At 46.3% G+C, this 26,767-nt stretch overlaps 1 protein-coding gene across 2 annotated transcripts in view; it reads left to right on the plus strand.

The window, feature by feature from the left end:
• Nucleotides 1-26,767, plus strand: part of TGFB2 (transforming growth factor beta 2) — an 81,487-nt gene that overhangs the window by 2,844 nt on the left and 51,876 nt on the right. The window contains exon 2 of one of the 2 annotated variants that reach the window (XM_084773630.1): nt 12,551-12,634. The exons of the other annotated variant lie outside the window; for it this stretch is intronic. Within the exon in view, the coding sequence (XP_084629756.1) occupies nt 12,551-12,634 (84 nt within the window). The remainder of the gene's footprint in view (nt 1-12,550; nt 12,635-26,767) is intronic. 2 annotated transcript variants of the gene reach the window in all.

Raw genomic sequence — 26,767 nt, forward strand, 5'->3', positions numbered from 1 at the left:
AGAGAGAGAGAGAGAGAGAGAGAGAGAACACAGCAGCAGCAACAGCGTTGATACCTGAGGGTTAAACACCAGGAAGAAGCATGAAAAGAAAAAAGAAAAAAAAAGAAAAGAAAAGAAACTTCAGCATCCCTCTGTTCCAAGTCCCAGTCGTCGTAAACTTTTCATTGGCTGATCTTTTTTCTCCTCCCCTTTTCGGGCCCTATATCCTCTCTGGCTGTCTTTGTGAAGTTTCTGTGTCTTGCCTAAATAGATAATGCAGCCATCTTGGTAATTGTATCCCAGAAGTTAGAATTGCAGGGTGATGCTTTTCTCTTCTAATATTTATTTTTAGTTTGACAAGCATAGCTATTCGACTTGCCGTGTCTTGTACTCAGTGTCCTCAATGTCTACCCATGTGTCTAGCCACACTGTTTCTGGACACTTTTCTTACCCTGTAGTGTCTCTTGTTGTTTAATGGCGTAATAGATGCAGGGAGCCCTGCCCAGCAGGATGATTTTATTATTATAATTACGGTCCTATCCACCACAGTGGTGATACATACACTCCGCCCTGTTTATTCCCTCTGGGAAGTAAGGCTTTCTATCGGGGCGGAGCCACAATGTTAGGGAGGAGAGTTCATTGTAATTAGTCCAGAACCATTGAGGCTGAGTTAAGGGGTGAGTCAGTGAGCTTTCTCCTGCTTGCGTGTGTGCGTGCGCGAGCATGTGTGTGTGTGTGTGTGTGTCCCGGACACACACACACACACACACACACACACACACACGAGTGCGTGCACACGCATTGATTTTACCTGTGTTTGGGCTAACAAACAGGTATGTTATACCAGGCTAAGTAACTCCTCCTTCCTTGTTTACATGCAAAAGCTCAGGTTAGCTGTCAGGATGTTTGCAAAGAAGGCTGATGATCCAGTCTCACCTTGCATAGGTGCAGAGTGAGCAGGTCACCCAGGAGAGCTCTTCAGCCTGATGGATGAAGGTGAGCAAAGACAGAGCAACCCAGGAGCATGGTCATGAGCAAATTAGAAAAATCCCCAGGTTAGAGGGCGGGTTTGAGGGTAACGGCTAAGAGCGGCGTGCGTATCCTCATCCCTATCCCGCCCTTAGCCTCTAAGGAAATGAAAACCTAAAAACTGCGTCCTACACTCACACACACACACACACACACACGCCATGTGCCACACACTTACTATTCACACACATATGCAATCATATTTTTATATGAAAATAGAGATTTAAGAAGAATGTGTTCAATGTAGAAGCTTAAGGGTAGAAAGCCATATTATTAGCAGATTCAATACAACTGTGGATAATTTTATAGAAAGTAGGTTAACTGATTTTCCAGGACTCTTTAGTCCTGGAATATAGTGAGCACTTCCAGAAAAAAAAAAAAAGGAAGGAAGAAAGAAAATTATTTGGAAGTCCAGGACTGGCTGGCTTATATACCAGCGTTCCCTCTTCAGCACGCTCTGCCTCTCTGTCATGCCCAAAGGGAGAGCATGTGCCTGTTAGTGAATCTGAAGAGGCCATAAGCCCATAGAGGAAGGCATGGGAAAGATGACCACTTCTTTCTTTCTTTCTTTCTTTCTTTCTTTCCTTCCTTCCTTCTTTCTTCCTTCCTTTCTCCCCTGCCCCCCCTCCAACTTATTAGCGTTCAGGGAGTGACTTCAACTCAAGTATTACAAATATGCCCTAATTATGCTTGGTGACTGTATATCACTACACAGGCTGATGGCCCTTGGTGGGACATTTTTATAAAGTTCAAACTCAATATTTTTAGCAATGTGGAGATTTAAAAGTGAAAATACAAGAGATATTGTATATGCCCTCAGGCATACTTTGTCTTAAATATTATCCTTGGCCAAGTGTGCTATATAAATAAAGTAGATATTAATAGAAATGGCCAGGTGCCAAGCTTCTAGTATGAATTTTAGCCAAGAATGTATTTATGGGGTTATAAATAATACTGTGTCAACATTTAAAGAAGGGATCTGATTAGTTTTGAATTTCTTCATATTGATCTTCTCACATACTGTTAGTTTAAGACTCAAAGTGGAGCTGTGTTGGGCTTTCCTGATAGCTTGCCCAGCAGGAATTGGTGGATGTTGAACGCTTTGATTGTCTCTTTGAAGTTCAAGGCTTTCGAGATTCTGAAAAGCTGACTCTACTACCTCCAACAATCATCTACATTGATATTAAGACATGCTGAGGCATGGTAGAGAGGGGGAGATAATTTTCTTTTTTGTCTATTTTTTGTTTTAAGTCTGAGGCTCTCCTATATGAAGAAGCACTCCCCACCACTGAGCCATGGGGCCTGATGCTCTAGCTCAGGCTGGCTTTACACTTGTATACTATCTTCACACTCGTGACCCCCTGTCCTCATCTTCCCTAGTTCTGGGACTACAGGTGTGCACCATCATGTTTGGCTCTCCTCTCTGCTTTTCTTCACAACAAAGGAGGTACATGCTGTGGGCTAACCCTGCCCCCTCCAACCCTGCTCCACACTGCTCCTTACCCCCTCTCCCCCCCTCCACACTGCTCCTCCCCCTGCTCCACACTGCTCCTCCCCCTACTCCACACTGCTCCTGCTGTGACAACTGGTAATGTCTGAAAATAGTTTTCATTGTCCTGAGGTGAGATGCTGCTGGTCTTCATTACACAGAAGCTAGGGATATTTCTATCCTATTATAATGAAAAAGGGCAGCAGATGCTCTTCCTCCATATACCAAAGAATTATCCTGACCATGGTGGAAGCCACAGTTCCCTGCTGTGTAGCTTGTAGTTGTTGAATCCTGCTCCTAGTAGTATTTTAAAATAAATAAATACATCTTTGTGATCAGTAAAATATCTTTATGATCAAAAGATATTAACATAAAATCATCAAATAGAGACTAATAAGAATAGAATATGGATTAGGCTACTTTGAATGGCATATTTTTTTAAATTGTAAAATTGAAGTTCCTATATTAGTGACAGCCAGCTTTCCCGTTCACTTACCTTCAGTCATGGGGCCAGTCCCTCATTCACTAGCAATGCCGGTCAGTATCAGTCAAATGCCAGGTCAGCACATAGGAGAAAAAGGACAGAGGAATTATCTTGGATTTTCCTTTCAAATAGAATAAGCAATCTGTGTTAATGAAGAGTGGAATCTGCAACCTGGGCAAGCAAGGGAAGTAAATGGCCATGTTGGCTCTGAATTAAGTGGATTGAAGTATACAGCCTGGAAAATCACAGGGAGGTTTCCTTTGTAATTCTTTCACATGAAGGCTAAACATTTAATACTAAGCGATTCTCCTTTTCTGGTACCCCTGTAATTTTCCAACTGAAATTGTGGGATGTAGAATGAATACCAGTGACAATGATGGTTTTGAGGAATGTGACTTAGTGTTCAATTCATGAATCTGTCTTTCTATGTACAGAGTGCTGGTCTATTGGCCCAACTGCCCAGTGAAGGAGAATATTAGGAGCACATAGTAGTCACTTTACTTTCAGATGCATTTTTATTTTCTCTCCTAAAAGATTCTCTGTGTATGTTTGTTTATGAGTGTGTGTCAGAGGGAGGAAGGGGGTTTGGAGAATAAAGGCTAGCGGGGACCTCTTGCCTTCTTAATGACCCTTATCAGTGCACAGCATATCAGACTTTGATAACCCCTTTTTATTGTATTGTGCTCAGCACTGCTTCTAACGCCTAACGTGGTTGCACTTGAGCACCTCTGCGTTCTCCTCCGTCAAGATTTCCTTCATATTTACTTTGCAAACTAGGGGAGAGAAGCCTCAAAACATGGTTTGTAGCTGGAATACGCAGATAGCTTTTGCTGTCAAGCCAGCCTGGCGCCTTACCTGAGTAGACCCCCCACCCCACCCCCACCCCACCCCCACCCCCGTTATAAAGGCTGGGAGTTCCCCAGCATTAAAGAGCACGTGGTCCACTTAACCACACCTCTGGGTCTCTACAGCGCCCCACGTGGTCAAAGCGAAGCGATGCAAGCCTTGAAAGTTTTCTCCGCGGTGGAAAGATGCTGATGTAACCTCTTCCAGGACCTTCCGTGTAAAGATATGAAAGAATGACAAATCGTTTTTCCTAGAGGAAATGGAGATGTGAAAAAAATGGCTAGTAATGACTCACTGCTGAACTCACATCAAATCTGGGTTAGAATCGGGGAGGTCAGTGACTCCAGCAGGACCTTTGCCCAGAGATTACAACACACTTTGAGGCTGCAGTTTTAGAAGGTTCGGGAAGGCAGAGTAGAGGAGCCTGGGAGAAATGTGCAAGGATGGGTTCCTGGCCTAGGTCCTTCCCGGTTGCTCCTGTCATCTTCTTCACGAATTCCCAAGTGAGATGGGCAGCGAGCAGGTGCCTGCCCAGAGCAGCCCTTTCCGCTGTCTCCTAGCATTTCCGGTCTGTCCTTAAGCCTAAGTGAGGAATCCGCTTTGCAGATTCCCAGCAGCCTGACGAAATGTGGCTTTGGCTGAGATAAACAGATGTTTCTGTTGTCATTTTTTTTTTAAAGCATCTGGTGTGCTTATGTTTTGCTCTTTAATATATTTTAAACAGAGATAGTATTTAACCCAGGAATTCATTGTTCTCCAGGTAGTTCGTTTTAAATTTAATAACATGTTAGGGATTCTGAGATCAGGCTTGTTTAGACCAAAAGGCTTACTTCTACCTTTTGTTTAGAAGAACTATGTCTTGCTCTAACCTCAAGCTGCCTTGATTGGATGGTTGTCTCTTTTCTAACCTCTGGTAGCCGAAAGTGCGTGTTTGACTATACTCTGAGCACCGCGCTTCCTGTGTTGGCTGGATGGCTCTTGACTTCACATCCAACCCCTTTTAACCCCTGACTCCCAATACAGACTGCCTCTTGCCATTCAAGATGACGGGTGTCCCTCTGTAGGGTGGTCGAACCTTTGTGCCCGACCCTATCTAGTAAACCCTGCTGTGACTGTGAGATATGGCAGTTCTTCAGATTTCTACGTGGCAGATTGGAGAGGCCTGATGTGTGAAGGAGCCCTGGGCAGCTTCTGGAACTTACCAGGCCTCTGTATAACAGTCAGAATTCACCAAATCATGGCTTTAAGTTGTACCTTTGCTTTAGACCCCACTAGAAAGGGAGGATTACCCAGTTGATTCTAAGGCTTGATTGGTTAGGAGATGGCATGGATCTTAGCAGTTTTTAAGTGAGATGCCCCTGGGGCCACTTCTACTGTCTTGGGATGTCTTGGCACCCCCACATCATTCCATAAAAGTTACACTCTGATTATTCCTCAGGTAGCCTTTAGGGCACAGAGGATGGCATGGTAGGTAACCTCTCACATGACGAGGCCTGGAGCTTTTGGTGTCTCATAGTTCGTCTCTCTTACGTAGTTAATATTCTAAACCTTGAAAGCCAGCTCTGCCTTCCTCCTGTTCCTCTTACCAACTCTCTCTGCCTGAACACTACATTCTGGCAGCCGTTTCCTTTTGTCCTTTAGCCAAACAGGCCACAGATTTTCATGTCTCTGGGACCCGTGGATGTTGCTTCTTCAACTGAGTGAACTTTCTTTTACTGTTTTTGAAGATTCTTGTAGATTTAAGAAGATGGCTCCTGCAAAAGTGGCTGTCTTTGGTTTTCCTGAACACATGACGTTGCCTCTTCTTCTGACCCCAAGATTCTGACCCTCTGTTCCTTTCTTCTTTCTGCCTTCATGTTCTATTTTGCCTTGTTGGCTCTACAGATGTCCTGAGTCCTCTCGGCTTCTACAGACCCTAGTGCATATTCTTTGCTCAGGAAATGTTCGATGAGTGAAGGTTGCCTCCTGAGTAAGACTGAACCTCCAAAACAACCTGCACCAGCAGACCTGGACATAAAGGCTCCTCCCTTACGCAGAAGGGGAAGGACTCACATAGTGTCACGGGGCTGAGGCATGCGGCCCAGTTCCTGTTTCTGCATTTTTAGAGACGTATGCTGATGGGCAAGAGGAAAGTGAGCTTTTACTGGGCACTTCATTGTGCCAGGCCTGGCTTTAAATATTAACCTAGGCCTCATTTCATCTTCATAAGCCAGCCTCTGAAGGTGGCTCTAGCATTTTCATTTTGACATGTAAGGGTACCAATACCACATTATCAATAATGCACTTATATAAACAAAGTTTTCACCCCCTGCTAATGGCGTAACACAGAGACCAGGAGTCATCATTACTTTTCTTTTCATTTGGTAGATATGGGGTTTTGGCATGCAGCCCAGATTTTGTGATATATAGTCGAGGCTAGCCCTGAACTTTTTTTTTTTTATCTTACTGCTTCAGCCTCTGAGTGCTAGAGTTACAGGCGTGTGCCATCACTCGTAGCTCAGCACGGCTTCCTTAGCCTGACATCACTGGTCAATCCATGTGAGAGTGACTTTGTTCTCCTTTGGAACACTGCATTTGCAAATTCAGAATGTTTTCCTAGAAAAGTGAATATAGCTCTGAAGATTGCATAAAACTGGAGGGATTTTTTTTTTCTCCTTCAACATGTTCAGCTTGTTTGATAGAAAAGTTCAACATGTGCACTTGATTGATTGAAAAGTTATGATTTATCAAGTCCTTGGCTTTGACTCCTCTCAAACATTTTACAATACTTTTAGAGAATTAACTGATCTGGGCAGGCAAAGTGAGCCTGCGCATTAGAGCTTTAGCATTAACCAATAAGCAGGAGCAAGAGAATATTACATGGAAGGAGACTGCACCAAAGGGAAGGGACATGGAGGCTGTAAAAATGGCATCCTGCTTTGACTATAGGGTGGCCCTGTCAAGCTTTTAGAACTATATTATTGAAATCAAAGCATGGCTGTGCTGCTACTGGCCTTATGCCATGGGTTCATGCTTCGTCACCTGTCGGGGCCTCAGTTTCTCAGTTTGTAAGTATGAAGAAAACAACAGTGCTCCTACTGTTGTGACTCATGCAGTAGCAAGTGTGAGGAAGACCACAACTGCTCCAGTCTCGCCTCTTCAGAGGGGTTGCCTGTCCCAACTCCCCCAGCGGAAGTCTCTCTTGAGAAGAAGGAAGGAAGACATTTAGAACAAGCACTGAACCCAGTCAGACAGCTGTGGTCAAGCAGGTTAGACTTACTTTCACCAGTAATAGCTCTGGCCCGGCCCTGAATGTAAGGGCTGCAGCCAAGGGCTGTTCGGGGGCGGGAAGGAGGAAGCTGATGAGAGGGCTGGAAGGGACTTCTTGCAAATCATTCCAAAGGATCTGAGGAAGAGAAATTAACCCAAACCAGTGACACAGGGCGCTGCCTGGCTGAGCCCTCAGGTCACACGCTTCATAGTATACTGTGGGGTGTTTCCTCTGTGAATTTGTGCCCTGGATCTCTTCGAGGAGCCTGGGGACACCATTTCACTGCTGCCAGAAAGCCCTGCTGCTCAGAAGGATTGCCTACCTTTAGGCCTTTGGGAAAGAGGGGGAAGTTTTGTAGGGCTGAGCAACCTCTGTCCTGTGGACGGCTCCCCTCTCCCTTTGTTCTCTCAGGCAGCAGCACTTGGATTCGTTAGGCCTGATAAGTCAGAAATGTTTGGCACAGATTTTTTTTTTCTGTAGCCACAATAACTTGAGAAACCAAAGGCAGATGGAAAATACTCTGTGAATGTTGTGAGGCCCAAATCGTCTGAAAATAGTTTGAACGCGTTTCTAACCCTCGGCAGGCAGCTGTTTTCCTTCACACTAGCCTGCCCCATGCATCCCCATTCCCAGGGAGAGTGTCTCTATTGCCTCAGGCCTTCCTGGCTCTTTCCGTGCTGGTAATTAGGAGGCAGGTTGTTCCTGAAGAGGAGACTCCACATATCTGAAGGCTCAGTCATGGAGCAGCTATGTGAGAACTGCTCTCTGGTGGTATCTATTTCAGGAAATTCTGCAGGATCTTTCCAGTCTCATGAAAGAAAAAGGAAAATACCACGACTTAGAGCTTGGCTCTGTTCTTGTGCCTTTCCCTAGCTTGCCCACAGCACATTGACAAACACATCCCACATCTGTCCCAACAAGCCAGTTCAAAGATCACCATCCACTCACGACTTCACGTGGTCATAAGAACCCTCCTTCATTCCTCTTTGTGAACAAGGATGCACCATTTGGCTCTATGAAGTAGACTTAAGTGACCAAGGCCTGGTGATCTCTCAGATCACTCCATCTGATAACAACAACAGCAAAATCATGGGTAGTTTTTCTTGGTGGATTTTAAACAGCCCGGTGATGTTTATTGTTGGCAAAATGTAAGTGGGAGTATTCTGGGAAATGCAATTTAATTTTCAAGCTTTGGACTGGTTTCGTTGTTGGTAATTTCAGTGCTTCTTAAGACCAAGTTTATCACTAATTACTCTGCCCGCACCAAATGTGGTAGAACTTTGTCATTTTTCCACTTGGGGAAATTCTCTTTTTAGAGGGCCATCCATAGTTCATCTACCAGTTCGATGTCATTTTCACTTCTGCTTTGACATCTTCATGATTATACTGGAATTGTTCCTACTTGATTTATAAGGAATTTCTGTAATGAGGCAGCTAGCTCAGAAAGTCCTAAAAAATGTAGCCGGTGTACTCCGACCCTGGGCCAGAAGGAGAAGACAGGAATCCCACACAAAGGCCACGCCTCTGTAGAGGAGGAGTCAAGTCACCGGAAGGAGCTGTCCCCTGGCATGGCTCTTGGGATTCTGTTAGCGAATCTTTTCGCATCCAAGTTCATCCCTTGGCATTTAAAGCTCTGGAAGTTGAGGACAGGGACAGAGGAAGGCAACCCTACCAAGCTCCTGCCTGGTCTAGAAGTGGTGGGGGGCAGCACAAAAGCTGAATTGTAGCTTCAAATCCTCTCGCTGACACAGCAAGTGCCACATTTAGAGACGCCTGTGAAACACCTAAGGTGCTCACAACCTTCACCATCTTGTTTATATCTGAGTCATCTTGAAGCATCAAAATACAAACAACACACAAGCAAACACCTTGCTGATGTGAAGTGTCCACTCTCACCCTCTTCATCCTCTCATCACTAGACAGGCCTAAGGGCACTGCGCCCTGACCAGCCACTTTTCTTCCTATGTTTCTGTGGACTGCAGTGTTGGGTAGTGCTCTGTCTTGGAGGGGGGGGAACATATTCCAGAAGAATTACACTGTCAGAAAATACGAGAATCAGTAACGAGATGATGTGGGCAGGACCGGATCTCCTTTCACAAGGACACACATTGTGGAATGGGGGCCTCGAGTAGAGCTCAGGTATTCTCTTTCCCAGGGACGGTTGTAGGAACATTCTAAGGACAGTTGAACCTCCCTGTAGTTTAATACTGTGGGGTAATGGTAGGGCCCGGTTGCCCAACTGTCATCATTGATAGAAGGATACTGTGGATGTTTGAATGGGGAGCTTGGGAGGATGGAGCTAACTTGACATGGAATTTATTGAGACTTTTAAAAAGATCTGTTTACTGTGTGCGTATGAGCATACCTGGATGTACATACACATATGCACCATGGGCACACAGAGAGAATAGAACCCGAGCAACTCAAGATACAGGTTAAAGCCATCGCATCGGTGCTGGAAACTGAACCCAGGGCCCCCGGCAAGAGTAGCCAGTGTTCTTAACCACCAAGCAGTCTCTTCTGCTCCAACTGAGAGTTTTAAATGGCATTTAATTACACTCAGTGACCTCCACACAGTATTTCCAGATGATTTCTAAACTAGGCGCTCTGGGAGCATGTGACCTCCTCTCTCAGATGCAGGTTTCTGGAACCCTCTTTACACACTCTGAGTGGTAACCAGGAGGGGCCAGAAAAAGGCTCAGTAATTTGCATTCATAACAAACACCAGGTGGGGGAGGGGGTGGACTCTTGGGCATAGTAACATGTGAAAACTACTAGCCCAACTCTTTGCCACTTAGAACCCAGGAAGGACTTTTACTAAACCTCACTGCCCCTCAAGATCATCCAACAAGCTAGGTTGAAGAAAAAGTCTCCCTTTTTTGTTTTTGGCTTTTTGAGACAGAGTTTCTCTGTATAGCCTTGGCTCTCTGCTTTGTAAACCAGGCTGGCCTTGAACTCAGAGATCCACCTGCCTCTGCCTCCCCAGTGCTGGGATTACAGGCGAATGCCACCACACTGGCTAACATTCTTTGTAGGTTGCAGATTTGTTTCATTGTCTCCTCTCTTATGAGTCCTAGGCTAAAGCAGTTCTCAGAGCTCGCTCTCATAATTTACATCATGGTCTTTAGTTATTTTATAAAGCATTTATGCTAAGCACTCTATCTCCATCTTATAGTCTGTTTAACTCACATCCCCGTTTCTCAACGTATGAGTACCCAGGTATTTCTGAACAGTATTGTCTCTAAGACTACAAATGTCTCTGGTTTTTTGTGGTGTTTTTTTTTTTTTTTATGTCACAAAGCAACATGGGTAACCACAGCTTCTTCATTTGGGAAGAAAACACGTGTATCGTATCATTACTTATACAATCACGTATGTAAGTTGACTATTGGCTATTTTAACAGGGAGGCCTTCTTTCTGTGGCCCGAGAAGTCCCTATTGACTTCTTTATAGCCCCACAGTTTGTGATTTTACTGCCTGTACTATTGGCTTCCACTAGGGATCCCTTTCCTGTGGCCCTCCTTAAAAACAAAAGCAAACAAAAGGCAACAGAACAGGGCAGAAAGGAAAGGGAACAGGGTGTTAATATTGCAGCTTCATAGTGTAATACCAGCAAATGAGAGAGGCATCCTTAAGGAGTCGGGAGCGGCCCTCCTGTCCCCTCGTTCCCTCGTGTGGTCCCGTGACCCAGACAACTTTGGGCAGTGTCAGCCATCTGACTTTGATGGGCAGAACGGTATCTCTTCTGTATCAGGGCATGGACTGGCCTGAAGAAGGTGCTGTTTCCCAGGGAAAGGACTTAGGTTCCCCCCCAAGTAATGCATAGGGCCATCGCACAGAGGAGCAAGCGTTCCTGAGTGAGCAGCCTGCTTTGCCCATCTCTGATTGTGCTCCTTAAGATTCTTATTTAGGATAACTTTCAGCACGGCTTTGTAAAGGTCAGATATGAAAGAGAAAATGCCCTTCTGCTAATCTTGAGACAAACAGTTTATACGTGGGGTGAGGGATACTCTCCCTATCGGACTGTGGAGAAACTAAAAGTAAACATCACAGTTGCTTACGGGGGGGAACACGTGGGCGCAGATGTGAGCTGGAAGCCGCATGTGGTAGCAACATGACAGCAGCATGTGCGGCAAAAGGGCCGGGCCGCGGTAGCCTTGTCTTCTCCGCCGCGCCGGCCCAGCGGAGCCCCATTTCTGAACCAAAGACTGCTCTGTCTTGAAAGCCGTGTCCGTACATGTGTGAACATCTGTCACTGGGGTCGTGTTAGCGGAGCAAATGTTGAAGATGGTCAATTACAGAGTGTGGAGAGGGCTGTCGCTGCCTAGCGTGCAGCGGGAAGAGGCACAAGTGTGGAGGAGTCCAGGAGGCCTTTGTCTTGTCAAAAGAAGGCTCACGTCTGGTCTGAAGGGTGATGGTTACTTTCTAGAAGATACACCCATACTAACATGCAAACAGAAGGTGAAGTCCTTGCAGAGAGCTGTATTCATGCCAGACCCGGATGTAGGCTTCTGTGGCCACACAAAGCAGATCACTGAATAGGACCGCATCACACAATTGCCTTTCATCTACCAGTCTTCTAAATATGGCATCTTGTGGGAGGGGCGTGTTTGTCTCATCGTGTGCATACAGATGCATGGGCATCAATGGAGCTTAATCTGCATCTTCTCATGCAAAAATTCTGTTGGCAAGAGGGAAGCTGTCGCTGAACACTCAGCAGTGTTCTCTCTTGCCTTTTATATACGTGCATACACATGCGGGGTGGTTTATTGTTGTTGCTGTTTGTTTTGCTTTCCAGTGTATTTTTGTCTCGGAGACTGAGGCAGCAATGTTAAATCGGATGGCTGTTCTTCTGTTAAAAGTCAAAGCTTCAGGGTGTCAGAACAGCCTAGCTCCCAGGAAGACATGTTTAACCTCCTTCAAACTGTGCTGGCTTTTGAAACGGAGCCTCGACAGCTCCAAAGCAGCAGGCCCTTGGATTTCTGACTCAAATGCAAAAGGGTTTTCATACGTGGGCAAAATATAAGGGCAGGTGGTTTTAAAAAAAATGGTGAAATCTAGACGAGCCAAAACAAAAGCTCAAGTTTTGCTCTTAACAATAGGTTGTCGTTTGTCCAAGAGGGTCAAGACCGTTCTTTGGTATATAATTCGGGGTATTACTTTTCCCCAGTTCAGTACATAAATTAATTGTAAACTGTTGTTTTACTACTAGAGCGTGTTAAATGGACAATTGCATTGAGCAATGTGGGTTGCTAGCTATGGCATATCAGGAGATCAGGGACTAGAAATCAGGGGCGGGAGCAGAAAGTTTGAGAGTTTAATGCCCTGCCTTGGATATCGGATGCCTGCTATTTTGAGGGGTGGTGTTGGGGGATGGCAAAGTCAGTCCCATTTCTGTTTGGAATCTTAGTAGAGTTCTGGGCTGGGCATGTCCTCAGTAAAATAGCTAATGACTGCTTTTTAAAACTCCTAGCTGTCTGCCCAGTGGTTACAACTCCCTCTGGCTCAGTGGGCAGCTTTTGCTCCAGACAGTCCCAGGTGCTCTGTGGGTACCTTGGTGAGTACACTTGTCCGATTTCTTCCTCCTTTGACATGGTGGTACCAAGTCTTTTTATATCTGTCTCCAGTGGGGAACCGGTCTGAGGGGAGACAAAAATTGTAAAAAACAAAACAAAACAAAACAAAACAAAAAACCAGCTTGTAGATAGACGACCAGTCACAGAAATGCCTGGAATGTCCTAGTCAGTTTCATGAGAAGAACTGATGACTAGCTTGGAAGTGACACCACCCGATGTGCAAGAATGACTCCTGGGTGTGAGTTCTGGGTGCCAGGGATCACAGAATTATTTAAAGTATTGATCCTTTGATCCCCACAGAAGCCACTTTCTGGAGGGCCCTAGAAAGGCCTGACTCTTTAATGCAGCGGGGGTGGGGGTTGGGGGGTAGGGTGGGGGGGTAGGGTGTCCCTTTTGCAGAGTTTGTGTCTACAGTCCTGTTTTTGACACGCTGCAGCTGTTCAATGAACGCTTCTGGTACCTAACTGAAGGGAAAGGGCATCCCCTCCTCCACCCTACCCACTGCCTTTTAAAGTGATAGAGGGAGGCTCCAGGGAGAGTCGTGTGGATGCCATCACTCCTGACCTTTGTTAGGGAACTGTCTGAGTTGCATGAGAAGGTGCATTGCCCTTAGGTTAGGCCCTCAGCACCGCCTGTTGGAGTGACGGTCACCAGAACCAGGGATCTCCATGACTTTCTGTCTCGGTGGCTGGGTTGTCCCTGAGCCATCCATGCACAGGAGGAAGAGACAGAGCAAGGTAAATAGGGCCATTGACGTGTATGTGGGCGTCCTTCACAGGCACAGAGGGGAAGGGTTTCCTGCCCTGGGTAGAAGCCCAGTTCTTTGGATAATCCTATCTTGCACCTCACCACCCCTGGCCCCTGGCCTTGCTTCTTAGAAACCACGACCCCAGTGCTGTCAGGAGTGTAGAAGGGCTCAGAGTGACTAGAAGGAGCAGAGGAGATAAAACCACTAAAATGTACAATCTGTGCTGAGCTAGCTCTCACGTAAGACACATTAATTTGTTTTTTAAGACCTGAAATTTTAGCCAGGTGCATGCCTGTAATCCCAGCAACTTGGGAAGGCAGAGGCAGGTAGATCTCTATGAGTTCAAAGCCAGCATGGTCTACAAAGTGAGTTCAGGATAGCCAAGTCTACACAGAGAAACCTGTCTCGAAAAACCAAAGCAGAAAGATCTGAATTTTTATTCTGTTCCCCTCTCTAAACCGAAGAGTTGAATGTGCTGTGACTGGTATCTGGAGAAAATGGAAGCGGAGTAAAGACAAACCTTTGTCAAATCCCCTCTACTTCCCTGTCACCCAGGTCACACCACTCTTCCTACAGGCCAGGGGCAGTCTCCATTCCCGCCACCCCCCCCCAGCCCCCCAGTCCCCCCCACTCCCTCAGCCCCCCACCCCCGCTTCAGGAAGTTGTGGTTTGGAGAAGTGAGTTTCTTGTCCTTGTCCCAGAACTGGCTGGTAGTGGGGCTGACATTGGAATTCAGGTGTGACCTGGCTTTTTTCCACCCTACCCACAGGCTCCAAACTCACTCCTTGCTTTTGCTCTCCTTGCTTTTATAAGTCAGTGACCTTAGGTGAGTCTGTCTCCTCCTCCTCCTCTCCTGCCCAGGAAGCAGGCTGAGAGTCCTAGCTCACAAACAGGCTAAGTCAGGTCCTGGTTCCCGTCCGTAGAGGTTTTTCTCCATATATTTTCCTGTTTGGTTGGAGTTATTTTCAGTTAGGAACTGAGTGAATAAGAAAATGTGTGTGGGATCTCACACATTTTCCACTGGGAAGCTGGAATTATCCTGAATACTTCTGAGGGAGAAGCAGGGATACAAGCTTTGATAGGTTCCTGCATCCTGGGAGGCTTTCTACCCAATGTGGCAGACTCCTCTCAGGTCTCCCAGGCAAAACCCCTTAGCAGGAAATGGTTCAGTCAGTAAAGTCCGTGTCTTGTTTTCAGGAGGACCTTGGTCCAATCCCCAGAACACATACAAAAAAGCCAGATATGATGGCACCCGTGTGTAATCCAGGGAGTTGTAGACAGGAGCACCCCTGGGCCTCACTGGCCAATCCCCCTAACTTCACTGGTGAGCTCTAGGCCAATGAGAGACCCTGTCTCAAAAGACAAAAGAGCTGGTCATCACACCTTTAAACCCAGCTCTCAGGACAGAGGCAGGCAGATTGATGTGAGTTCGAGGCCAGCCTGGTCTACAAACTGAGTCCAGGACAGCCAATGCCGCACAGAGAAACCCTGTCTCAAAAAACCAAACCAAACCAAACAAACAAAAAAAAGAATTGTTCATGAGTGTTAGCATTCTGCTTCAGTCTGCCTACCAAGGCCATATAAAAGGACAAACCCAAACCCTTTACGTACCTGCCTCTCCTCTTCTCCTCACTCTTCCTGTCTCTGTCTCTCTCTCTGTCTCTGTCTCTCTCTCTTTAGAGTACCCCTCCCCTCTTTCCTTCTCTCCCCATCCTCATTTAATAAACTCCTCTACAACATAATATTTGCTTCCTGGTATCTCTTATCATCTTATCTTATATTTTATATTAAACTTAAAAATGAGGCTGGCATGTGAGGTTGTGCCCTTACCTACATACACAGACACACACAGAAGGGGGGGGGTGGCATTCTGTGCAGTGTGGCTCTGGTTTTGTTTGTTTGTCTGTCTGTTTTTGGTCTCTGTTATTAGAAATAGTAACTGAGTAAAAATGCAAGTGAAATAGCACCTGGTGGTGCGCCCCTGTAATCCCAGCCTTCAGGGAGGCAAAGGCAGGCAGAGCTCTGTGAGTTCAAGGCCAGCCTGATCTACAAAGTGAGTCCAGGGCAGCCAGAGCTACACAGAGAAACCCTTTCTCCAAAAATCAATAGCAAAAACCAAATAAACAAACAAACAAGTGCAAGTAAGTGCCTGCCAGGGCCAGGCATCCAGGGTCCGGGTGGGTTTCTTTCCGCGCTTACGATTCGGATACTTATTAAGTGAAGTCAGCCTGTTTCAAGCTGCCCTAGATCCATCCCTGTCACCTCATTTGCACTACCCCTCCCCTCCAAGGAGACTCGGGAGCACCAGCAGCAGTGGGCAGGATGCCGGGTCCTTTCTTTACCCTGTGAGTGCTGGAGACATCGAGGTGGCTGACTGGTGATGGTGCTGGTCTATATGATGCTCTTTCAACTTCCAATAGACTGTGGTCTAACAGAATGAACAGAAGTTCATTATCCCCAATAATATGCAAAGGTGGAGTCAACCTGTGTAAGCATTTTCTAATATGCAAAAGCTGGACTCTCACAACTCTGTCCCACGCTCAGGCCGCACGGGGCCCAAGAAGGCTGCCGACGCAGCTCGACACGAGCGGACTTAAAGCCTTATGAGACTTTTTCGGTCAATTTTTAAAAATTCAACTGTGTGGTTCCCAAGTGTGTACTTTGGAGATGACAATGTCGTTTTGCAATGTCAAAAGGTCAGATGTGTGTGATTCTAGAGGTAGCTGGTAGTAGAGGTGCGTGTCTGTCATCCCAGCACGCTGGTGACACATGAGCAGGGGCATCACGAGCTTGAGGACAGCCTGGGCTAGACCTTGTCTAAAGGAAGGAGGCAGGAGGAGGGGGAGGAAGAAAGAAGGGAGGAAGGCAGGGAGGGAGGAAGGAGGGAATTTTAATCGGATAAGCAGTGGAGTTAATCAGCTGATAGTCTCTCTAAGGAGGCCTAGGTTAACAGGTGCAGAGATGAGCTCAGTCTTTTAAGGATTTAGTACAAGGCTTTTCTGTGTCTCCAATAATATTTAAACATGGAGACTAGAGAGATGGCAAAGGGTTAGGAGCCCTTGCTGCTCTTGCAGAGGCCCCAGTTTTGGTTCCCAGTAACCCCCTAGTGGCTCACAACCATCAGTAGCTAAGGTCCAGGGGACCTGATAGCCACTTCTGACCTCTATGGTACATAACACAAACATAGTGCTCAAACATACGTGTAGGCAAAACACTCATACACAGAAAACAAAATAAATCAATTTTTTTAAACAACAACAAAAAAACCCCAAGATTTAAAGGTGACATTCAAAGCATAACCTGTGTTTGTATATCCTGAGGCAGCTTCCTTGGGCCTGTCCCAGACCAGTGGAGTCAGAAACACTGGGTGGGGGCAGGTGGGAGGTTGCACGCTCTAGAGAGACTGCAGGTGCTCCTGACATCACTGACGTTTGCAGCTGTGAGAGCCAGCCATCAGAACCCTCTGATGATGCAGGTCTGTTTACTCACAGATGCCCGTGTGGAAGGCTTGGGAGCCAGCAGCACTGCTGTTTGATCAGCTGGTGCTGCAAGGGATGGCACAGCCTAGTCAGTTTTCCCTATATGCCTCCCATTCCAAACTCTGCACAAACGCTGAGGAGGTGGACCTGTTACTCATAATGTCATGCAGAGCCCTGCTCCCTGCTCACCACAGGGAAGGGCCTTGAGTGTACAGGGGAGTGAACTGTGCACATGGGGGTAGCAGGTGCCCATCTGGGAATCAGACAAGGAAAGACAAGGAAGTGATCCCTTCACTCACGTGCCTTCAACCAGGCAACTGTGAGGTCTGAAGGAGATTCTTTTTTATTTTATATGTATGATTTTTTTTGCCTCCATACATGTATGTACACCTTATGCGTGCAGTGCTGAAGGGGGACAGAAGAGGGTCTTGAATCTTGGGACTGGAGTTATGACAGTTGCGAGCTGCTCTGTGGATACTGGGAACCAAACCTGGCTCCCGGGTGAGAGCAGCAAGCACCATTAACCACTGAACCACCTCTTCAGCCTCAAAAGGGTGTTTAATGCATATGAAACAGGGCTAGATATAAGCTAATGTATAATTCCCCAGGGTGGTGTTTGGTCAAAACACTGACATCCTCGTTATGGCTTGAATCCCGTCTGACACGTTCCATGGGTTAGGATCTAGCCTACAACAGAATGTAAATTCCTCTGTCTGAACCAAGCTAAGCGTCTTCCCGTAACTGCAGTTTTTACTGTCTGAACGACAGTTTTCTCAAAGGTATTCAAGCAGGTAGCAGCAGCTATTAGAAAGTATAGCTAATGACTTGTGCAGCACCGTGCCTCCCAGGAATCTGCAGCCATCTGTGAACCACCCAGTGTTCTGAATTTTATCCCATAGTAGGAATAAATCAGTACAGTTTTACTGCTTTTTTTTTTTTTTGGGTCACCACACTATTTAGAGGACTGCCCAGGTCTCCTCACGACTTGCCTCACCACTGAGATGTGAGAAGGATGGCTGAGAGGGTTAATTTTATTCCACAGCAAAGCACTAATGAAAAGATCTGCACGTTAGCTACAGGCAATAAAGAGACTCCTAACCTGAACGCCTGATGCTTGCAGCAGTCTTAGAAAAACAAAAGTATAAAGGGGACTTCATTATGAGATACTAATTTGTCGAACAGTATTTATTGAGTGCCTGCTCTTACTGGGCACCAGTGAGGCCGCGCCCACTAAATGGATACCACAGAAGCAAACCCTTGCCTTTAAAGACCTTAATTCTGGTGATGGAAGGCAATCAATTGTAAGATCAAAAGAGAAGACAAAATCGGATAAGTCTTCTAGGGAGCATGGTAGAGCAGGTTTGGGAGGCATGGAGGGATGATAACAGTTTCACATGGGCAGGGCATGGGGGTGTGGCTTAAGGAGGTAATATTTAAACAGAGCCCAGAAGGAGATCAGAGTGGCTATGAGGGACCACCATCGCTGCAAAGGAAGCAGCCAAATTGATCCTGGCATACCCTAGGGTTATCGGAAGTATCCTAGGAGATGATATTAGAAGGATTATGAAGGAAGGCTGAAGCTGGGTCCTGCTGGCCACTGGAGAGCTGTGGCTTCTCCTGTGAAGATAGGATGGTGTTGTTAAAAGTTTACCGTGGATGTCGAGTTGAGAACGGAGCACAGAGTAGCTCACCGGAAGTGGGAAGTCCAACAAGGAGGCCGGGAGTGAGGCCTCCCAAGGATGCTTCCAAGTAAATCTGTATCATAATGACACAGTGTGCACATTCCCCTGTGCTTTGAGCATTTGTGTGTGTGCGTACAGAAGCCTTGATTTTGGTGTACGGTGGTGACAGGAGAGGCAGGCAGGTGTCACCAGTGTGCGTGTGGTCAGTGTAGAAGTCAGTTCTCTCCTTTCTACTATGCAGTGTTGGTTATTGAACTCAGGTTGTCAGGCTTGGCTGCAGTGCCTATACCTATTGAGCCATCTCATCGTCCCTACTTGCTTTTAATTAGTGAATCTGAGTAATTAGTAACTCACTTCCTTTCCTTGCGACCGGAAACCATCTTGGCATCCTTCTGTATGTGAAAGTACCTCCTTGGGTCTTCCATTCCTGCGCTGACAAACACGAAATGGCAGCTGTTGAAGTTTGTGCTTACGCTGTAATGTTTAGTAATCCTCCCCATTGACGCCGTGGCCAGGGACACAGGGACACTGAATTCCTAGGTGACTGTGCCTTAGCCTCCAAGAATGACATTCTGCTTTTCCCTGTACAAAGCAGAAAGCTGGTCTCTCGATCTTTGGGTCTGCCCAGATGAGCCCATTAAAAAAAAAAAATTGAGATGGAAATGCCTTGGTTTAATTATTAAAATCAGTTTTTAAGCCAGGGAATTTGTAAAGCCATGTCTCTTATCACTCAAAACGATTTCCATTGGGCCGGATTTTGCTGTCTAATTCCTGAGCTCTGAGCACTAAGACATCACACTGGGAGGCTGATTTCATTCCTTTATCTGAGCAAGAAAAAAAATCAGTCAAGACTCGAGATGGCAAGTGTAAGAGTGTAGCACAGACTCTGTTCTAGTCTCTTTTCTGTTACTGTAGCAAACACTATGGCCAAAAGCAACCAATTTGTCTGGCTTCCAGGTAACAGCCCGTCACTGAGGGCAAGGACCCAACACAGGAACGTGGGGCAGAAGCCATGGAGGAACCCTGCCTCACAGGCTCGTGATTAGCTAGTCTTCTCACACCTACAGATAGCGCCACCCACAGTGGGCTGCCCTCTCCTACATCAGTCAACAGTCAAGGCAATATCTTACAGACATTCCTGCCCGGTGTAGGCAGTTCTTCAACTGAGCTTCCTCCTCTCAAGAAACTCTAGACCGTATCAAGGTACAGACCTCACTTTCAGGGAATCTGTAACTTAGTGAGGAAGTCAGGGAGTCCAAAACAAATAGCCAAAACAAAAACCAACACTGTGACTGATTTCAATCAAGGCATCCCAGCGGCCAAAAGCATCACTTGACATGGCTTAGAGAGGTAAAGGACAGCGTTTAGGGGCGGGGGTTATCTTTGCAACCCGAAAGATGACCTTTGAGATTGTAGTTTGGCCAGCTGGCAGCAGCAGGAAGTGTCTTAACGTTTTCTGGAAGCAGATATGTCTTCTCATGTGAGCTTGCAGGACTGCCATCTTGATGAGTCGGGAAGCAGCCGGCTGGCCAGGAAGGCTTCCTACAAGACGCTCTTTTGAGTGGCTGAGGCTGGAGAATAGAATTGTAGAGTTATACAAAGTGCTTATTTTTCAGTGTTGGTTCAAGGAGAAGATGCACTTAGCCTATTGATTATAGACATGCATGTAATGGTGTGCTGTGGTAGTTTGAACTCTGAAATATTATGTTATATATTATCATATCATATCATATCAAGCTCAAGGTCAACCTCAAAAGCCCCGCTGTCAATTGAAATGGCCCATAGCAAGGATGTATCTCTTATTTGTATTGCAATAGTACACCTTTTGAGTTCACTATGTTATACTCTGGGACATCCAACTTATGCATGGTAACAGTTCCCACCCATATTCCACAAGTCACATGGCCAAGCCTGATTTTAGTAGGCTCCAAGAGGGCACAGGGAGAGGATGAGGATGCATCAGGATGGGCCTATGGAAGACGACAGCCAGCTCATTAAACAACTGATACTGTCTGGCACAGGGTAGGCAGAGAGCTTGGGAAAGGGACACGGGTTTCACCAGGGTTGAAAGCTCTCTATAGTGTGGATATGAACTGGGTCCACTCTGTGCCTGTACAGTGTTGAAAAGCTTTCTAGTGGAACTGACTGAAGGCTGAGTGGGTCAACGTTAGAAAGATAGACATACGTGTCACATCCCTTCATTTTCAATATGACTCGTTCCCCCAATTGAAACGAGATTTTTCTGGTGTCAGAGACACATTCGGAAATGGCAAGTTCCTGAAGCGCATCTTGATATGTCGTGTATAATTTATGTGTGTCAGAAAAATGCCGAGTTGGGCTTACGTCCAAAGCAGCGACCTCCCTGTCCTTTGGGTCCTAGATTGTCAGCCTGGTCCTGCCATGCCCAGAGGTGTCTGTAGAGCTTGTTCACAGCAAGGATTCTGGTTTATAAGCCTTGAGGCTCTGAGTCTTAGGTGCCTGCTGTTTGTAAGAGGGAGCCAGATCTATTGCCCCTTGTATGTCTCGTGCGAACTTCATGCTATCTTAAGCCTCATGTATCGTGTTATCCTCTTGAACTTGGTCTCCTGATAGTGATACTTCAGGAACAGATCTTAGAGCCAGACTTTGACCTGCTGTAGCCAATGAGCCAACTAGAAAGTAGCTCTGGCTCGAAAGGACCTGTGCTGCGTGACCCCTGACTGCAGTGAAAGCTCTGGCCTGTGAGGACTCCTGAGTGAGCAAGGTAGCGTATAGCTTACGAGTTCATAAATAATCATCAGCATGGCCTATTCTTAGTAGCAACAGATGCTAAGCTTTTCCAGCCTGCTCTTGGGGTCAGCAGTGGGAAGGGGAAAGAAAAAAAGAAAGCATTGTTCTGCACATGGCTGGACATCTGTATTTCTGAATCGCCCTGTTGTGTGCATGACGCAACTGCTGGAGCTGTTTTGCTGAATGTGACCAACTGGAGTCTGAATTGGTTTTGGATCCTTCCGAGATCTAAATGGTCAGAGCATATTTTTCTAATATTCAGCTGGAGTGTGCCTTTGCTCCGGAGTGGAGCCGACTCCATATGTGCTCACACTGGCAGCAGAGCTCCTTCCTGGTCCGCGTTGCCTGTTTTCCCAGGACTGACTGCTACTTACTTCATCCACCGCCGGATTGGGAAACCAGGAAGGTGGCCCCTAGTGCATCTGAGGCCATGGTGACATTGGCAAGGGCCATTAACTCCAGTTAGCATTGTTAGGAGGGAGAGGAAGTTGTTTTGCGGAGACTGAACAAGGGGGATCACCAGCTTGGCTGGCCCACAGGTATGCCAACGGTGCCTGGGCTACACAAGTAGAGAAACTCACGCCCTGGCATGGCCGCTCTCCTTCTGGAGACTGTGCCTCCACTGTGTCTCCAAATCAACTGGAAGCCTATGTGACCTGTGCTACAGACAGACCAGCTGGAGAACTTCTGACCCAGTTATCTGTGGAGGGACTCAGCATCTTCAGCATTCAGAAGGCTGCCCAGGTGGCCTGGGAACCTGCTTAGCAGGAGAACCTATTGCTTCTAATAAAATGGTGTGGTTCTGCCTACCCATCCGTGTTTTATTTTGAGGGAAATTTTGCATGAAGAAAAGGCATCTAGGGTGGGAGTGTTTATGGGTAAGGGGACAGGGCTTCGGTTCCGTCTTTACTAATATTAAATGGGTAAGAGAGATAGCCCAGGCTGTAAAGGACTTGCGAGAGAGTTCTAGTTTGATTTCCAGAAGCCACGTAAAGAAGCCAGGCCTACGGTCTGTGCTTGTAATCCTAGCTCTGGAGACTGGAGGGAAGGGGGCATTTAGTGCTGGCAGGACCTGGGCAGAGAGGGGCAGATTCTTAGATGCGCTGTAAGCAACCTAAACTATTAGATAAGTTCCAGGCCAATTAGAGAACTTATTTGTCTCAAATTTAAAAAAAACCATGGACAGCATGTAATGAGTGACATCCAGGTTGTCCTCTGGTCATGTGCACCCATAGACACGGGAACACACACACCCATATACACACCTATACATACAATGAACAAAACTATGAGTAATATTGCTAAGTTAGTGGCTGAATAGTTGGGACCTGGGCTAATCTCTGTCTTGGCCTTAAATATGACCACCATTACTATTTTATGGACAGGAAGTAGAAGCCTACAAATATCATGTGTCATTTTCTCAGGGTCACACGGATGATAGATGGCAGAGCCAGAGCGTGAACTCGGGCTGTCTGACTCCAGCGACTGCTCTCCCACAAGGAATAAACTTCACATTAAGTGAGATTTTATTTGTAAGAATAAGATAATAGAAAAAGAGACTCCAAGTGCTGGGAACCATCTGTGTCTTGTGTACAAGAAAGTCATTATTTTCCAACAAAGGGAAAGATGTGGGGGTTTTCTTTTCTTTTCTTTTTCTTTCATTTAAATACAATGTATCTCTCCTATAAGCTTTGACACCCATGGGTTCAAACACTGGTGTCAGAGTGAAGCAAGGGCTCATACCTGTTCTCTGAAGAGCAAAGGCTATTTTATTCCACACATCAGATGCACGACGAATGTGTCCTTATGACTTTCCTCCCTGATCTGCTCAGTAATTATGATGTGCAATGTAAAATCCTTGTGTTTGGATAGAGAGCTGTGACTTTTGTCTTGTTTTCTTCTTGTTTGGTTTTCGGCCTTGCGGATGTCGGCCCTCACTGCTTGCACTGTAGTACACTGATTCTCTAACACCTGCTAAAAGATTAGGATCTCACGAGAACCCATCAAACAGCGGGACTCGAAAGTGACTATAGCAGTGGTGCCAAGCCTGCCAGTCCCCACACACAGGAAGGAATGTGGCGGAGTCAGGTGTCCAATACATACCTGTTAAATGAGACAAGGACTGAACTTGGCAAATATGCACCATAATAGAAAAGGCACTGTGCATCATGCTGAGGAATTCTGGGAAAAAGAGGGAGGGGGCTGCCTTTAATCACGTGATACTTATATTTCGCCATGAGTGGCCGGCTGGCCACCTCCTAACTGCCTACCTGGAGGAACGCCGTGTCCATTAAGTGTAGCAATATTAATAGGCTTTAAAAAAAAATCTTACCACCACCAGCCTGTGTTTCTTATCTCCCTGTGTTCTTGAAGGGGTACTGACTTCTTTTTCCCTCCATGTAGGATTTTTCTTTCTTTTATTGGTTTTGTAATTTGCGGGTGTGTATGTTTATATAATGCATTCTAATTGTTTTCTGCTCTATACTCTCCCTCCCGTCCCTATCCGTGTTCATCCTTACCCCCACCAGTCCCTCTCCCAGGTTCATGATGTTCAGTTGTGTCTCATAACCACTTAGTTTAACCAAGGCTATCCGTGCGGCCATTGAATTGGAACTATCCAGTAGAGCCCAGGAGAGTCACCGGTGGGCACACCACTGGAGGCAATGACTTCCCCTCTTTCTGAACCTCTCAGTAGCAAAAAGCTCAGCAATGGGAGGTAGGGCCGCTTCTCTCCTCCCCTCTCCATGTTTGGCTGTTGATGACAGGCCTCTTCTTTGTGTGTAGACCCACGTCTGTGGTGAGCGCATGATTGCAATGGCAGTGTCTTGCTCAGAAGACAGTTTCTTAGCTCATTCCCTATCTTTCAGTTTGGACACCCTTCCCATCCCCTCTCCGGAAGTGCCCCTGAGCATTAGAGGAAATGGTACAGATGTCTTGCTTAAGGCTGAGCTCTCAGCTATCACAGCCACGAGTCTCTGTATTCACCCTTGTTCAACCAATGGACAGACGGGCTTCTCTGTTTAAGGTTGAGAGTAATACTTGCCTATAGATATAAACATCAACATTTCGAAGGCAGTTTGACATCGTGCCAGAGTTGCCTCTTTCAGCAAAGAGGTACAGACTTAACATGTAAGAAGCCGGTAGTCAATATATACTAATGACAAACACACTGAGAAAGAAAACAGGAGCCGGGCGGTGGTGGCGCACGCCTTTAATCCCAGCACTCGGGAGGCAGAGGCAGGTGGATCACTGTGAGTTCAAAGCCACCCTGGTCTACAAAGGGAGTCCAGGACAACTAAGGCTACACAGAGAGACCCTGTCTCGAAAAAAAAGAAAGAAAGAAAACAGGGAAACACTCCTATTTGTGATTAAAAAAAAATTACCTCAGAGGAAACCTAACTAAGGAGGCGAAGGGCCTCTATGACTTTAAATCTCTGAAAAAAGAAATTAAGGAAGGTAAAAAATTTAAAACTATGAAAAAAAATTAAGGAGGATGCTAGAAGATGGAAAGATCTCCCTTGTCATGCACTAGTTAATATTTTGGAGTGACCATCCTGCCAAAGGCAGTTTTACAGACTGTGTGTAATCTCAATCAAAACCCCCAACACTATTCTTTAAATAAATAAACAAACAAACAAACAAACAAATATTTACATAGTGTTTTTCTTATTAGAAGTTAAGGCAAGTTAAGTATCCCCAGGGCACAGCAAGGGCAGAGAGAAGTGACTTTGTAGCCCATGGAGAAGTGGGAGCTGCTCTTTGGTGACTTCTCATCCCCAGCTGCAGGAACAGCTGGGTGAGACCCTGCTCCCACAGCGAGTTCAAGCCGCTGTCACAAGGGCTATAAAGGGACACTTGAGCCTGCGTTCTTGTATCTGTAGCCAGACTTCACGAGTATTTTTAGGGCCCCTTTTGTCTCAACCCGATTTCTGCTTGAGACTTTTACCACATGTAGCCCGTGTTGAAATGACTTTTAAACTACTCTCTGGGTAGAGGAGGAGGAGGAGGGGTTGGACCAGAACTGCAGCCTTTAAATAGGGTTCCCTGCCTTCTTCTTATTATTTTTTTTTAATGGCTAAATATCCAGCAGGCTGAATGGAGGAAATTCAAGTCTAACCCTGGAGAGACCCCTGTTCAGTCATCTGTCTAGACAGATGAGTGTCTGCAATGGGACTTCTGCTTCTTTTGCATTGTGGAACAGAAGGCGGCCTTTTCATCGCAACTTTGAAGATCCTAAGGTTCTGTTTGTTGATTCTCCCAACCTGCTCTTGATAAGCTAAGAAAGGGACTCAAGCGCGGACCAACAATGATCTTGCATGTGGCCATTAAATCTGAACTAGTAGCAAGAAAATGCAGACTTTACACAGGGGAGACAAGGCTAAAATCCAGCAAGCCCATTACCCTCTTAGAACCCTGCCTTCCTTTTCTTTAAAATGGCGATTTTTTAAAAAACCTCACTTTTTAATGAATGTTAAAGAAGACAATGATCTGATACATACGGGCTGGAGAAACTGACTTTCCTTTATTCACTTCCTGGTCACTGTTGAAGCCTTCGCTCCCAGCCTTTTCTAGTGTCAGGCTGACACACATTGAGAGGAGTGAGCAATGCCATCTCAAAGTATGGAAAAGCTGAGAAGAGCTCCAAGTGTCTGTGGGAGGGGAAGAATGTTACAGCGAGGTAGCTAACGACCGTCGGGTTCATAGATTCCAAAAGACATGGTGGCTTCCGTGGCTTGGGGTGGTGGGTGGGGTGTGTCTCAGCGCGGAATCTTTAGACTTTCAGTTAAGCAGGAAGAGGGACTCCTGCCGTACAGCAGCGTCGTAGCTAACCCACAACAGGACCATGTGCAGTTGAAAGTGTGCCAGTGGACAGGATATCAAGTGAGGGGTTCTCCTGGCTCCCTCAGAAAAAGTGGTCAAAGCCATGAATAAGGTAGAGTGACACTCCTTGGAAGGACAGGAAACTGAAAGCTTGCCAAAAGGACTCAAAGTAGATGGGCCATGGTTTTAAACTCTGTGTGTGTGTGTGTGTGTGTGTGTGTGTGTGTGTGTGTGTTGTATGATTTGTGTGTATGCTCTTTACATGTGTTCAGAGGCCAGAGAAGGATATTAAGTGTTTTGTTCTATCGCCCCTCACCCCCTTCCTTCCTCCCTTGTGATAGGATCTTTCACCTACTGTGAAGCTACTGGCTACCCTCCTGGCTCCGCTTCCCTGTAGCACAGGGGTTGCAGGTCTGTGCAGCCACACCCAGCTTTTTACATGGGTGATAAGGGCTGAACTCAGGTCCTGATAGTTTTAAACAGTGGCTCTCACTTTTCTGAGCTATCTCCCCACCGTCTCACTCCTTTAAGCGCGCCCCCGCCCCCCATTATAAGTTCTGTGTGTACTGTCCCTGAAAGTCACAACCTGGGACATGTTTTTCTCTCCTAGTTTAT

Source organism: Acomys minous, assembly GCF_964271855.1.
Source record: "Acomys minous genome assembly, chromosome: 1".
In the NCBI taxonomy this organism is placed as follows: domain Eukaryota; kingdom Metazoa; phylum Chordata; class Mammalia; order Rodentia; family Muridae; genus Acomys; species Acomys minous.